Here is a 16,111-nt window from a genome sequence, read left to right as displayed (position 1 = left end):
CGCCGGGCACGTCCGCCGAGCCGAAGCAAGGGAGATGCGGCTGTGAGGAAGAGAAGACCTTCTCGGTCCGCTGCGGGTGAGTAAATGCTTTAAATTCCTATTTTAGGTCTCCCGCGGATCCGGACGGCTTCCATAGGCTTCAATAGAAGCCCGCGGGAGCCGTCCCCGCGGGAGACCCGCATGAAAATGGAGCATGGTCCAGATTTTTTCATGCTCCATTTTTTTTTTTAAATCACTTTTATTGACGATCCGCGGGTATTTATGTACCCGCGGGTGGTCAATGCATCCCTATGGGGTGCGGATCCGCATGCGGGAGATCCGCTGCGGATCCTAAATCATATTTTCCCCGTGGACATGAGCCCTTAGGGGTTGATCCAGGGAACAGTCTGATCACCATTAGGGAGTCGGGAAGGAGTTTTTTCCCCAAAAGGGCTAATTGGCTTCTGCCTCTTGGGGTTTTTTGCCTTCCTCTGGATCAACATAGAAGGATAAACAGGCTGGACTAGATGGACATTGTCTTCATTTAGCCTTACATACTATGTTATATGCGTGTTTTTTTTTTTACATTGGTGATATCTATCACTCGTGACCCTTATTGCTTTGCCTCCCAGCAACTTGCGTAAAGAAAACCCCGTGTGTGTGTGTGTGTGTGTGTGTGTGTGTGTGTGTGTGTGTAATTATGTAATTTTTTTTTATTACACCCCCCTCCCATAGACTTTCATAATAGATTGTGGTGTGTGAGTACGAACCAGAATAGGACATGCTGTGATTTTATTTCTTTCTAGTCTTTCTTCGGGGACCATGGGCCTACATAAAATGGGTTTTCCAGTGAAATGCTAATGATGACCTGTCCTCAGGATAGGTCATCAATAGTTGATCAGCCGGGGTCCGTCACTCGGGACCCCTGACCGATCAGCTGAGCGGGGCATGCTGTCAGCGCTGCAAATATAGTGTCAAGTAAAAAGCAGCAGAAGTCTCCACGCCGACCTCCATGTAGTGGCCGGCGCTTGTAAATGCAGGCTGGAGTCTCATTGAAATCAACGCGAACCGTGCCTGCAGTTACAAGCGCCGGCCACTACACAGAGACTGGCGCACAGGCTTCCACTCCGACCTCTGTTTGCCGCGCTGACAGCATGCACCTGCGCAGCTGATCGGTCAGGATCCCGAGTGACAGACCCCAGAGCATCGCCTTTTTTGAGTACCTGCTGGCTCGTCCCTGAAGATTCCCCCCCCCCCCCCCCCTCAAATCTTCAGGGACGAGCCAGCAGGTACTCAAAAAAGGCGATGCTCTCTCGGGTATATCGCCTTTAAAGTATGATCACTCATCTCTATTAACTATCCTTATGATAGGTCATCAATAGTATTTCACTCAAAACCCCCTTAAAAAAAAAACCCTAGTGAATGGCTAATTAACTTGAATGGGTCTATGTGCAGCCTTTTACAAACCCTACGGTTAATATGCCTGTGTGAGTGGGCCCTTGTTTGTACGGCTACTGAAATGTACATTCACAATATCTATAGGTCTTTTTTAAAGGTCCTGCAACATAGTGCGAGTTCCCTAAACTAAGTTCTGGGGCTTCTAGTTTAGGTGAGCCCAGTTCCTGTGGGGTCTCCACCGAAGCCGCTGCGCACAGGAAGTATGACTTGACCAAAGGCTGTACACACACTTCCATGGAGACCGATGGCGATGTGCACAGGCTTCTAAGGGTTAAGCTGGCTGCGCATGCGCTGATTTTGCTGCTGGAGCCGGCAGGAACGAGGACCAGGTGAGTATGGAAAGAGGCTTCCCGGACTTCATGTCCCTGAACTATAAACAGCAGAACTTGGTTTATAAGGGGTGACTGGTTCCCTTTTAATTAAAGGGGTTGTCCCACAACTGGATTATCACTGACCCACAGGCTAGAGATAAGTGTCTGATTGGGGATCTGACCACTGAAACCCCTAGTTTATGGGACTGATAAACATTTACAGAGTTTGGCGGTCCCATAGAAATGGCGCTGTAGTTGCACATTGTCCTGCAGACATTCAGGACCCTGTGTTTCAACACTCGGACCCCCGATCAATTCAGTGCCATGTGATAAAGGTGGGCAGCAGTTGCAAGTGTAGGTGCAGCTGGCAGTCAGCGCTATTGCACAGTCTTAAATGGCGCTCATGTAACGGCACGTTCAGGGCTCTTTCACACAGAAGTATGCACAATTGCATGCTACTAAGTACGGCGCGTTTGAATCATGAATGAGGAGCTTTTCGGCACGTAATTTTAATGGGGTTTTTTTTGCGCTCACAGGGCATGTTTACATGGGCGCAGGACACCCCCGGCCATGATTTAAAAGGCTATTTAGCCTTACAAGGTCACGTGTTCTCTTTTTCACGGTAGTGCGCAGCGTGTTGTGCATTTGTTCACCTTCCATAGAATTCTATGGGGATCTTTGGTGCACAAATGTACACGAACATAGCACGTGCTGCGTTTTCGCTACGCACGCAAAATGAGAACGAGTCCTTTGAAATCAGTGGGTGTTATTCTCTGCGTATTGTGCGCACAAATACGACCCTGTGAAGGAGCCCTGAAGCCTCCCTCCTGCACACGGGCGGATTTGCATTGCAGTCAATGGAAGCCAACCGTCCCGTGGCCATTTTGCAATCATCATTGCAGAATGACACGGCTCCTTCGGCCATCGCCAGTCAGCGCTTCGGCCGGCATTGGTCAAATTCCACTGTGGGAATCCTGCATGCGGGTTCCGACCCGCCCGTGTTCAGGCGGCCTTAGAGAGAGGTTGTGCTGTTCCTAATAGAAATTTGGTGCGTGAAAGTGGCCTAAGGGAACGTTCACACATGGGAGAAACAATGCAGGTTTCCCGCAGCTGATTTTAGTGTGAATCCGCAGTGGATTCACCATTTTGCCAGCGGTACCGATTTTTGGTGCAGGATTTTCTGCTGTGGAAAATCTGCACCATTTCTGCTAAGTGTGAAGGTACCCTATAGAGCTTTTACTTATCTGGATGCAAGAGGGGGTTGGCTGGTCTGACACAGAGCTATTCCCCCAGCTTGTATCATCGTGTATACTAGAACACACCACAGGATGCTGTTTGGATGTCTGAGCGCCTATTCTAGTATTGCTCTCCTGTCTTTATTGTAGAAATTAGATTTTCATGATTATTTATATAATAATATTATTATACACACATTTACATGGAAAAAGTGAAAAAAATTATGTATGTATATTGTATTTTAATCCGGCATTTTGCACGATAACTACTAAGCGTAATAAGTCTACCTCCTTTCTCTGTACAGAGAATCTGTTATCAATCATCACATTATCCTCACGGGCAGGAATACAATGAAAGCCCTCCCCATATGGATAATTTAAAAGCCACTATTCATAGTACATCATAGTCACAGCTCACCTCCTTCCCCTCCCTGCACAATAACCTTCGCACAGCTTATGGATCATGCACACAAACGCACTCCCATAGAAGTCAGTGGTCCTCTCTTGCCCATAGTGTAAATGGTCCATGAGGGCTGCTGTAAAACCTCTCTAAATTCTGCTGTAAAGCATATTTCTGCAGCAAAGACAAGATGGCCGCCCCCATAGTCAAGTAAAAGAAAAACGTTACAATCAGAAATTGAAAACAGGTTAAAAAATAGTATGTTTCATTATCTGGTTTTAATCAGTAAAATATAGAATGTATAATGTGATTGGAGTTTTAGAAGTAATTTCTGTAATTATTCTGCTTTGTAATGGTCCTTTTTTTTCCTCCTAGTGTATGGAGAGCTAAATGGTACTACAGGAGACCGCAAGACCCTGGGTACTGACAAACCTGCCAACCAGACTGCCTCCAGAATTCCCAACGGTAGCCAGCAAGCCCCGTCAGAAATCAATACCACCACCAAGCACCTAGCCAAGACTATTAGCTTTGTAAAGGCGAACAACAAACCTAAAACTTTGCTTCATAAAAACAGTATGGACAAAAAGAATGAGAAGTCTTATGAATGCAAACCTAAAGATGTGAGATGCGCAGACAAAGGGGAGAGCGGGCCCGTGCAGAACGGTTTGCTGACTAACAGCCCTGGTTTCATTACTAACGGCTATGTAAGCAAAGGTGCTGAGAACGATGGCAGCGGTTCAGAGAGCGGATACGCCACAGCTAACAAAAGGAAAGCCAAGTTTATCAATGCCAAGTCCGCCGACAACTCCAGCTTTTTGATTGGCAAAATGTCAGGCTCTGAAACGAAGCTGGATTCTGAAAACATGAAGCCGGATTTGTTTGCAGATCAGAAAGGGGTGACTCGGGCAGATAATGGTAAAACAACTTGGAAAAGTGAACCTTCAACTACAGGGATCGGTCGGGGAAGAGCAAACCCCGGAGATATTCAAAGGAAGAACTCTGACGCCAAACCTGTTGTAGGAAAAAAGTTTGACGACCGGCCTAAGGGGAAAGCTTCTCCGGTCAGCTCCACTAAGGAGGACTCGTGGACTTTATTTAAACCACCCCCTGTTTTCCCTGTTGACAATAGTAGTGCTAAAATAGTTCCCAAAATTAGTTATGCAAGTAAAGTTAAAGAGAACCTCAATAAAGCAGCGCAGAACAACACAACATCTCCCTCTTCCCTTTCTTTCTCCTCTCAAGCCGGGGAGACTATATCATCAAACTGTGTGTCCCAGGTTCCCATGTCTGCCATGAAGTCTGTATCTACAATTAATTTTGCCAACGGACCCCTTTTAGTGGGAGCAGATGGGGGTTTTATGGCTACTGCTGCTAGTACTGTTTCACACACACTGCCTGGGGGAGCAGAGCCTTTGCCCACAGAATCCTCTTCTGCCTCTACAAACCCCTCCGAACAAAAGAAATCTGGCCTTTTTACTTATCCTTCAAATATGCAACACGCGCTGCCGGACGCTTTGCAGGGAGACCAGTCTGGGCAGTCCAATCAGCATAGCTTGGGAGACATTTTTCAGAACCAGTGGGGCTTGTCTTTTATAAATGAACCAAGTGCTGGCCCCGAGGCTGGGACGGATAAGCCGGACACTGGGCAGATGGGCTGGGAGCGCCCAACCTCTCCTCCTCCTGTTTCACAGGGTGCTGAAACTGTCGCCTCAGGAAATGAGCGCCCTGTTTTTCCCAAGGCCTACGAGTTGGAGAAACGGACTAGCCCTCAAGTTCCCGAGGGTGCCACACTAAAAGCAGTTTATGGTCCTGGGGGAGACGGGGGTGCATTATCCTTGGAGACCCTGCATATAGGGGAGCTGCAAAAGCCGGAAGCTGCTAGCCAGGGTTTATTAGTGTTGCAGGCCAAGGTCTGTGAAAACGAAGAAATTCCTCAGACCTCTCTGAAAAACACTTTACAGACCTCTGCCAAAGATAAGAGGTACCACGGAGATCTTGATTGCAAAGATAGCTGGGGTTCTTTTGACCTGAGGGCTGCTATAATCTATCACACTAAAGGTAAAGATTTGTGTTGGGTTTATGTAATTGTGTGTTTAAAGGAGAAAGGTGGCAAAAAAATGCCGAACTGTCAAAACTAGCATTTTTTTTTTTTATTTATTTTTTTAGCTGATGTGCTTTATCTATGGCCAACTTAACACTTTGCTCTTCAGACAATGTGTATAAAGGTGATGTGCGAGGGCCTGGGTATATTATGCAGTTGTTGGTGCAGATGTATGTCAAAATGTCAATAGCCACATATTTTGCTAAAAACATATGAGGTTTGTGAATTGATGTCTTGCTTGGCTGTTTCCATAACTCCCAGAAATGTCAGTAGAGACGATTGGAACTCCCATCTACCCAGGCATTTTTGGCGTATCCCATATACACTCTTAAGGCTTCATTCACACAAGCATATATCGGCCGTGCTTTCACGACTGGCCGATGTACGCTGCCAATCTAATGCATTGGTTTACAATGTATCAGTTCAGATGGGCGTATTCCCATGGAGTAAAAGTGCCAGGCCGGCTAAGATGGTGCATACGGTGCACGTATACCCCATCCAGGAAAGATGGCTCAGGAACTACCTTCTGGCCGGAATACGGCGGCAACTCCTATGGTAGCTGCCAGAGAAAGGAGGTGGGAGGGAGTTTAGCAGTGTGTCTGCTAAACTCCCACCCCCTTCCCTCCTCTCCACCCCTTGCCTGCGGTTTGCAATAGGAGGGGGTGGGAGCTAGTTGCTAAGCTCCTGCCTCCTCCCATTGCTGGCAGCTGCCAAGGGGCGGAGAGGGGACGGGAGCTTAGCAGACTAGCTCCTGCCCCCTCCCCTTGCTGAGAGCTGGCGATTGGGCGGAAAGGAGGAGGTAGTTTAACAGAGCGAAACTGTCTCCGGCATTCCGGGCTCGCCGTATATGTGTCGGACCCGAGCCATCTGAATGGGTGCACAAACTGCAGATTTGTGCGCCCGTTCACGCGATTTCTGGTCACTGTGGAAAATCACTATGCTCGCGTGAAAGAGCCCTAACAGTTGCTGTGGGTGCAACAGTCAGGAGTTGATCAATCTCAGCTACTCATTCTCGCGCACAGCTTGCTTTCACACTGCCAATTAAGCATAGTTCACACTCCCACCCTCTTGCTGCCACCACCTGAGAGGGCCAAGAGACCTCTATACACATAACCACACTTTTTCTCCAGCAATTAAAAAGCTTAACAAAACTGTCCGCTACTTTGTGTCCTAGAAGTTAAGCTTGTGGGCTGGAAGCAGCTGACCTGTTGAGTCCGAGGATGTAGGTCTTATACTTACCTTCCCCGCCCGTTGGACTGCCATGGTATACGTTAAGTAGACCTCCTATTCTAAGATTTGAATGGGAGGACTACTAAAGTGCACAGTAGCATGCACGGGGAAGCGGCGGGGAAAGCAAGTATAAAACTTACATCCCCCAGACTCGGCAGATCAGCTTCTTAGCGCCCATAAGCTTATAGGGGTTAAAGTAGCTGACAGATTCCCTTTTCAATCAGTGTTCCCCAACTCCAGTCCTCAGGGACCCCCAATGGGTCATGTTTTCAGGATTTCCTCAGTATTGCACGGGTGATATAATTCTTGTCAATCCCTCAGACATTGCCGCAGGTGTTCTTACTATAGGATATCCTGAAAACATGACCTGTTGGGGGTCTTGAGGACTGGAGTTAAGAAACGCTGCTTTAAAGGTTTCAGAGCAACAAGGACCAAACTTATCAAAGTTTTTAGACATAAATTAAATGCTTATCAAAGAAAGACGAAAATGACATGCAATAAATGTAACCGTTATGAAAATATAATGGAGGAAAATGCAGAAACCTAAAACTTGCAGCAAGTTTTTAATGTCTTTGTGTTTATGAGCGTGCAGAGAAAGTGGTACACATTTCTGTTGTCCCATATACCTTTTTAAAGTTCTCAGTCCCTGTCTCAGTTGGCAGGACTGCCCATTAGTTCATTAAGCAAATCCCTGGGTTAGGATTGGACAGTGAGGTAATAAGGGAGAAATACAGTGAATATTAAACAGTCCAGCGGCTGGCGTTGAGGGATGCTGGATTTGGGCAGGAAGAGTCCATCAGCTTTCCCCTCTTTGAAGCGCATTCAGTCTGTACCTGGCACCTTCACACCTGAGGTACCCTTTTCAGGATTTATGGAGTAACATCTTTAAATGTAATTTTCTGGGAAGCCCTTGAGTTAATTTTGCTGGACTTGTAAATCAGTCGGAAACTTGCTTCAGTTTGCTAGCGAGAAGAGCCTGTCAATTATCCTTGAACGAAGCCTGCTGTATAGCCCTGCGAGTTACCACTGTCATTAGAAGTCAGTGGGGTTGCAGAGCGAGCTTGCCACAACCTGCACCGCAACCCTAAAGACCTCCATAAGAGTGAGCAATCTTCGGTCGCACCACCAAAAGTCGCCCTGTAGCCCTTACAAAGAATTGGTGGTATATTATCAAATAAAATGGTTAGAATCGATCCATCGATCAACTGGTTTCTGTAAAGTAATTATATCAATTACCTCAAATGATTGCATTTTTTGGTTTTGGCTTCTCAAGGTGGTTTTACTTTATTACACTATGTATGAATCTGCGAATCAATTCCCTCCCGTTTAACTATTGTTCCTAGTCCTGAAGAAAGTGTAACATGTCATTTTACTTGTGATGACTATTCAATATTGTGATGGAGTTGAAATCCTAGTTGTTTGCCATGCCCATGGAGAAAGGTCTACCTGGTGGAAGATGGAGTATTGCACTTGCACACTACAACTTGCTAATGTTACAATCAGATCTTTTTTGCACTTCTGAAACTTTGCAATTGTGATTTTTGCCTGATATGAAGTCATCTGTGAGTCTTTACACGTTGCGATAATCAGCACTCAGCACTTCTGTCCCAACCCTGGTGTATCCCGGCGGCCGCTTTCTGGAAAAGTTGTGAAGCTATGTTATAAAGTGATGGAATTGTAGATGTGTACAAGTGTATATTGTTAGGAAATTAATGGCTAAGGGCTTATTTAGACACCGTATATCGGCTGGGTTTTCACGCCGAACCGATATACGGTATCCTTGTCTGCAGGGGGCAGGGATGGAAGAGCCAGGAGCTGGAACTGAGCTCCCGGCCCTTCCCCGCCCCCTCCTATTGCAAATAGTGACAAGGGGCGGGAGCTCAGTTCCTGCTCCTGGCTCTTCCATTGTCCTCCCCCTGCAGACAAGGACACCGTATATCGGCCGGGCGTGAAAACCCAGCCGATATATGGTCGTCTGAATATGGCCTAACTCTGACACCATGATTATTCGGTTTAGGGAGTCTTAACGGGATATCCAATTTTTACATCAGTTACAATTATGTTCAGAAATTACAACATCATAATGGGAAAGTACTATGGTTATTAACTCTGCTGAGAAGTTGGATGCCGCCTTGCTGTCCCGCTACTGTTCCTACAATTACGGTAAAGGCACGCCCGGCAGACTTCATGCAGAATTTTTTTATAGCTGGAAATTGGTTCCATACATGAATGGAGTTATTTAATTAACGGGCACATGATTTGCTGCATACCTGATTTAGGCCCCGCTCGCACAGGCACTTTTTTTTTTTTTTTTTTTTTTAATAGTTTGGTAGGTGGTTTTAACGCCCGCTAAAAACTCTGCATTAAGCCTCCATTCACTTCAATGGGGCTTCTCAGACAGGCTAAAACGAACACTGCATGATCAATTTTTGGGTATTCAGCACGGTGTGTGGGTTTTTTTTTTTTTTTTTTTTTAACGTCCTGCATCGTCCATTGCAATTAATGGAGTGGGTTAAAAACTCTGCTTACTATGCCACCAGGAGGGGAGAAAAAATTATGGTGCCATCAGCTTACTTTACTGCATATTTTGTGCAGTAACAATGCAGGCAAAGTGCAGCATGTTTAGGCCTCCTGCAGACGACCGGTCAGATTCAGCATGCAGGATTTGACCCTGTGCCTGGCCTGTGTGGTAGAGATGTCAAGCACGTGGAGAAAGTCACAAACGTCCCCACTACAAATTCCTGCTTGGAATCTATTACCTTGCCCTTCACCATGCCAAACGAGCCTACGGCACCCCTCTTATCTCCTCACTATCCCATAACCCCAAAACACTGACCCTTTTCACTCCTTACTCAGCCCTCTATGATGATTGGGGTGGCAGTGGCACTTGGGTGAAATGCTAAGGCAGCTTTACTCCTTACCGGGCACAGACAATTACATTGTATAGAAGCTGTGCCTGATGTGGCAGCTCCATACCATACCATGGGACTGCGCTGCTCTCAGGTCATGTGACCGATGAAGGTGAGGTCACATGCCTGAGAAGGGCTGCACAACCTAGGCACCAAAGACAACTGGTGTATACCGGGTGCTCAATGGTTAACCTGCAGAACCTATTGTTATAGAAAAAGGTCTATGGATTAACTACAAGTGGTCCTCCAAAATAATCATAGTAGGAAAGATGGTACCGTGGTAATATTTTTCCTGTGATTATTTTGCAGTGCCATGTATAGATCATGCATAGGCTATTAACACTGTAAATGCTGCTGTCTGTTCTGAAGGCAGTATTTAAATCCCCTGAACGGATTTGTGGGGTCCTAAATGGGCCCCCCACTCTCTGCGATGAGATTCAGAGGAGCCATATCGTTGCCACGGTAGTCTGGGGCCTTCTAAAGGCCCCCAGCGCTGCCACAGCTGATTGTCTATTGGTTATTTTAAGGTCATTGACAGACTGCATGGCAGATCTCGGTATACTACTGTGGTATCACATTTATCCTATGGGACAAAAAAAAAATATATATATATATATATATATATATATATATATATATATATATATATATATATATATATATATATATACAAACTTTTATAGATTAGGTAAAAAATGAAGGTTAGGTTTTTCTACTTTTATATAATAAAAAGGTAAATTAGTATCAATGCATTTTGCAAAAGTTCAATCTATCAAAGTAACGCATGTATTCTGCGCAGTGAATGTCATCCGGGACCAAAAAAAACACCCCACAATTCCAGAATTGGACTTTTTCTTTTTAAGGTCACCCCCTTCTGTAAGAAAAAAAATGGATTGAAAAGCAAACAAAAAGTTGTATGTACTCCAAAATACCAATAGAAACGACAGCATGTGCCGCAAAAAAAATGAGACCTCAAACAACTGTATCAACGCAAAAATAAGTCACAGCGAGAAAATTTTATCTATTTTTTTAAATATTTTGCTAGTGTCCTTGTCATTACTGGTAGTCTGAGGTTGGTATTTCAGTCCAATTAGGTTGTACAGGCATTCTAGCTCCTCCAGGATGGCACATCCATATGCGCCATCACAAGAAAGTTTACACACGGAGAGCCGGACATTGCTGTAGAAGAGTATCAACTTGACCTCCTGACCGGAGCGACAGGACCTTGGAGATTGTGATTTAAGTGTCTCCTTACTTTTTTGAGCAGTGTATGTCAGATGTTGCACAAAGGGTATTGATTACATGAAGCTTTCACCAGAAATCCCCTTCTCTGGGCGTAGTTCCGATTCCAGGTCTATAGGAGAATGAGATGATTGTGTACTTCAGTGTGGTTTTCTATCCAGAAGCCCCTGATCTTATATTCACTCTATTTCCTCTTTTGTTTTCCTAACAGAAATGGAATCTATATTGAACTTGCAAAAACAAGGTAAGTTGAGTCCTGGAGGTGAATGGCGTACATTTGCTCACCTTGACAAAATCAAGTCTTATCTGTTTCTTTTTATGTTCTTGTAATCATTAACGCGGCTCGGTGTATTCCCCAGCTACTTTCTGGGAGGCGGTTAAAAGGTGGAACAGTGACATCTGCTGTTCGTACTTTGCTACATAGTATCAGTTCTAGCTACATACACCGTACTGAGTCCACTATGGAACAGAAATCGCTACAGTTTATTTTATAACCGGCTTATAGCAAGTCCTCGTTATGGACACAGACTCCATTTCTCTTCCTTTTACGAACTTCACTAGTTTTGTAAAGTAGACCAATGTCTGGCTGGGTACCAATCATGTATGCAAGCATAATACGGACGGGTTATGTATGATCTGATGTATAGTCATTTTGTGCACCATAATACAGAGCAAATGTAGAATATTCATGTGCATGAAGCTGAAACTCAATGATGCCAGATTGAGCTGAATGGTGCCTTTGGTTTCTTATTATGCCACCCTACATGATCTGTTGCTATTGTTACAGTGCCCAGTTCCAGGTTGCTCTTTATCTTCGAGAATGACAACACTGAAACCACGGACATGTGACTGCTGCGACCAATCACTGGCGTTGCTCAACCTATTATCATAGCTTCTGTAGCTGGATGTAGAGGGTGGCAAGGGATTAGGCACCATCAGAAAATTGGGGGCAGGGGAATAGATGAGGGGAGTGTTTTTTAATTTTTATTTTTTTAACGATGATCCAACTCATTAAGCAGCTTTGCCCTGGATAAGCTCCGGGCCCTAAGGTTTGTTACTTTTTTTTTTTTAAGGGGTTTTGTCATTAGAAAAAAAAAATCAATCCTGCGTATTCCTCCTCAGGCAGTCTTCTTACTGCATAGCCTTTTCACCAACCTTCTCCTGGCTCCTCCAGTTCCCCGGGTCACCTCACATTCAGCCGGCCGGATCCTCTTCTTCCTGTGACATTATGTACATTCTCAGCATTCTGCTTCCTGCAGGTCAGTGTACCTTACGTTACTAGTGACATAGCGTTCACTGCCTAGCAGGGAATGCTGAATCCTATGCTGGGCAATTGCCAAGACTGCGCATGCACGATGTCTCGCCACGAGTGTTCGTATACTATTGCCACGAGACAGCACGCGTGCGCAGCCTCAGCAGTAGCCCGGCATAGGATTCGGCATTCCCTGCTAGGTAGTAAACGCTACATTACTAGTGATTGGTACACTGACCTGCAGGACGGAGACTGACTAGAATGTACGTATCGTCACAGCAAGAAAAGGATCTGGCAGGCTGGAGGTAACGTGACCCGGGGGACTGCAGGAGCCAGGAGAAGGTGCGGTAAGAAGGCGGCCAGGGGAGGGGGGAATAAGTAAATATTGATCCTAATTCTTTTATTTTATTTCTTCTAATGACAGAACCCCTTCAACAAAAAAAGTAATTTTTTTTGTAATTGTCATCAGAAATATAAAGGTGGTTTATGCCAACTTTAAAACTTTGTTTTAATGTGTGTGTTTTTTTTTTTTGTTTTCAGATCCCAGTAGGATAATCACTTATAATGAAGCCATGGACCGCCCAAATCTCTGAAGATTACTGCCAGGGGACTGCTGGCTTTTCTTTTCCTAAGTCATTTCATCCGTGCATGAGAGACATTATCTGGCTGTCATGCTCCTTTAAAAAAAACAAAACAAAAAAAAATTTAAAAAATTGAAAAAAGAACAAAAAAATTAACGAAAATCATGCAAGAAACACAAAGGAAAACAAGAACAGAATCAAATCCTTGGATATATAATTCTATAAATATATACGTATATATATATTTTGTTTAGATAACTATGTATAGAAAATTCTATCTATATAAATCTATATAAATATATAGTTATTTAAACAAATTTAAAATGAAAATATTAAAACCGTTTTGATTCAGGCAGGAATCGTGACCTCCTCTCCCAGGAAAAGAAAGCTTAATTACTGGTACTTTATTTTTTTTTTTTTTCCCCCCCGCTGATGGTTTTATTGTTTTTTTTTTGTTTGTTTTTTTCTTTTTAAACTTCGTTATTAAGCAAGACTAAAGTGCTTAAGTGAAACAAGTATAGAAGCATCATAGACCTGATCCTACTGCGGGACATTAAAGGAAACATGCTTGTGTACTTATTTGCCAACAACCAGAGAGCACATCGTATCATTTTTTTGGGGGGGGGGAGGGGGGTGGTCCACACAGTCCCAGTCTTATTCCTCGACTCTGTATTTTGTGTTTTTGAATGGCTTCTACATACAACACTTATCCCAGCTTAAGCGATGAACACATTTTTTTTTTATTTTTAGAAATAACACTTTATATGTAAATTTTTTTTTTTTTTTTTTTCTATTGCTTTTTTGTTTTTTTTTTGTTTTTTTTTCTGGGACTTACAAATAAAAGACACAAACAAAAAAAACAAACAAAAAACGCAAGCTGTCTTAATTTTTCACTTTTTTGGAACTGGAGACAGATGCACTTTTGCAATTCTGGAAAAATTCGGACAAGCAGGTTTCTTAATTTTGACCATTGGAGTTTGTGTCCTATTGAAGACTAGAGAAGATGCTTTAAAATTTAAAGAACAAAGGACTAAAAAATAAAAAAAAAAAATGAAAAAAATAAAAATAGCAAAACGCAAAAGAAATTAATCTATTTAGGCATTTAATATATTTAAAAGATCTATATATATAAAGAGAGTCAAATCTGTTCCCTGTTTTGATGTCATTGTATGAAAGGGGAGCAAGCTGCGTGAGGCTGTTCTGGACTCTGGCTGCATCATCTCCTTGTGTGTTGCTAATACCTGTCCTTTTTGGTTATCTGCTTTTACCTTACTTGTGTTGGATGGAATATCAACTGATTGCACATGAACATCACGTTGAAAACCTCCATGGCTCTCACAGGGGTCTGATTACATATATATTTTTTAACTGTATGCTTCTAAAATCTCTATGAATCCTGTTTTTTTTATAATTTTTGAGTGCCCTTTCTGTATGAAGGACATTACTGGAAGCAGGACTTTAGCAATAAAGGTATTGACCCTTTCCATGAAGTGAGTAACCTGCAATGCATCGGATGCTACTGGGAGATTTGTTGCAGTATATGCACATGTTGGGAGCGCCACTCCTCAGTTGCTCACTGTCGCTTTGTCTTCAAGCAATGTCCTCCATGCTTGTTTGCTTTGTTACCTATATCATTCATGCAGAGCACACAGTGTTGGGCTTCTATGCAGGCAGTAGTTGTGAGAGTGCCTCTGCAACAAAACACATGTTGTTTAGAATCGAATGGTGCTATAAATATATATATATTTAGAAATTACAATGTTTTTATGATTATGTTCCGCCCCCCTCTGGGGGCTAATCTCTTAAAGGGAACCTGTCACTGAGTTCATGCTGCAAGAACCATGGGCAACATGAACCCGGGACTGGTATGCACAGTGCCCCCATGTAGGAGTTATTCTGAAACGCTTGGGTTTCTGAATTAACACACTTTCAGGGCTTATTTAGACCGTATATCGGCTTGCTTTTCCCGCCGAGCCAATATACGGTGTCCTTGTCTGCAGGGGGTGGGGGGGTGGGGGGGATGGAAGAGGCAGGAGCAGTAACTGAGCTCCCGCCCTCTCTCCACCCCTTGCCACTATTTGCAATAGGAGGGGGCGAGACGGATGAGGAGCTAAGTCCTGGTGCTTACAAATAGTGGCAAGGGGCGGGAGCTCAGTTCTGTATGGCTCTTGCATACCCCCCCCCCCGCAGACAAGGACACCGTATATCGGCTCGGCGGGAAAACCGAGCCGATATACGGTCATCTAAATAAGCCCTTATGTTTGCTTGTTCCACTCGGGAACAGAGTTCTTAAGTCAGAGGTGGGCTGCAGAGTTCTCCCACCCACAGTATGTTGATTGACAGCTCCTTTCCCTGCTATAGGTAAAGAGCTTATCTGTCAGGACTTGCCTCTTTGATATTTGCCTGTTTAAATCGGGAACGGAGCTCTCAAATTAAAGTATGTTTACTGTGAAAAACAGCAGGGTTTCAGAATATCACACGCGGGCACTGAGAACAGCTGTCCAGGGTTCATGCTGCCCGTATTTCAGGCAGCACGAAGCCGATGACCGTTTCCCTTTTAGGTGCCCATACACATTAGACCAACGTCGATGAATATGGACAGATGCCACCAAAACGATTGTTCATCTGCTGAGATTTACCCTGAAATGATAGTTTTAGTTGACCGATGACAAACTGTGATTGTGTAGCAAGAAGCCTGCAACGGTTCAACATTTTCACAAAAGTTCTTTCCCTGGGGGGAAAAAAATGTTTCCAGAAAGATCCATCAACCTTGGCCCGGTGGTGTCGCACATGTATGTACAGTTGAAACAACTCTAGTGGCCAATATGGATTAAAATATGTAGCGATGTGTTGCCGAAACTATCAATTTGTTCAACCATCAGGCTACTTCTTTCTAATGTGTATGACCACCTGTTAGATGCAAGACGTCCTCTCAATATCACCCCTCATTTACAGATCATTTCAATGATTTCTCGCTGGCGTAGTCAACAAGCAGAATGTGGGCTTATGTATCATTCAAAAAAGGCTGCTTGGTTCATGCATTGCCAGCAATTTTTTTTTTTTTTTTTTTTTTTAGTACATATCAAGCAATTCTTGCTTAGAATTCTTTATTTTACTGCAGGAAATATGCACAAAATGCTACACCGTTGATGACCATACGGTTTAACTGGCTGCTTTCACCCCTGCGTTAGGGCTCAGTTCAGGGTTTCCATCTCTGTTCCATTTTTGGAGGAGAGCATGTGAAGAGCAAGTTTTATTTTTCTCCATGTGACTTCAATGTGGTTTGAAAGAAGGAGGAAGAGGATGCAAGAAAAATGAAAAGGCTTCAGTTTGCTTCGATTCCATCAGGGTTCTGTTTTTTTTTTAATGGAAAAATAACTATTTCACAATTTATTTTTTTTTAATGGAAAACA

General features: G+C 43.9%; 1 protein-coding gene across 1 annotated transcript in view; it reads left to right on the top strand.

Annotated features, from left to right (window-relative positions):
• Positions 1-14,700, top strand: part of NUFIP2 (nuclear FMR1 interacting protein 2) — a 37,098-nt gene extending 22,398 nt beyond the window's left edge. Inside the window, exons 2-4 of the mRNA XM_066599577.1 lie at positions 3,759-5,441; positions 11,077-11,109; positions 12,658-14,700. Of these exons, the coding sequence (XP_066455674.1) occupies positions 3,759-5,441; positions 11,077-11,109; positions 12,658-12,710 (1,769 nt within the window). The 3' untranslated portion in view covers positions 12,711-14,700. The remainder of the gene's footprint in view (positions 1-3,758; positions 5,442-11,076; positions 11,110-12,657) is intronic.
• The last annotated feature ends 1,411 nt before the right edge of the window (positions 14,701-16,111 follow it).

This window comes from Eleutherodactylus coqui, chromosome 4 (assembly GCF_035609145.1).
Source record: "Eleutherodactylus coqui strain aEleCoq1 chromosome 4, aEleCoq1.hap1, whole genome shotgun sequence".
Taxonomy (NCBI): domain Eukaryota; kingdom Metazoa; phylum Chordata; class Amphibia; order Anura; family Eleutherodactylidae; genus Eleutherodactylus; species Eleutherodactylus coqui.
This window is presented reverse-complemented; position numbering and strand designations above follow the sequence as displayed.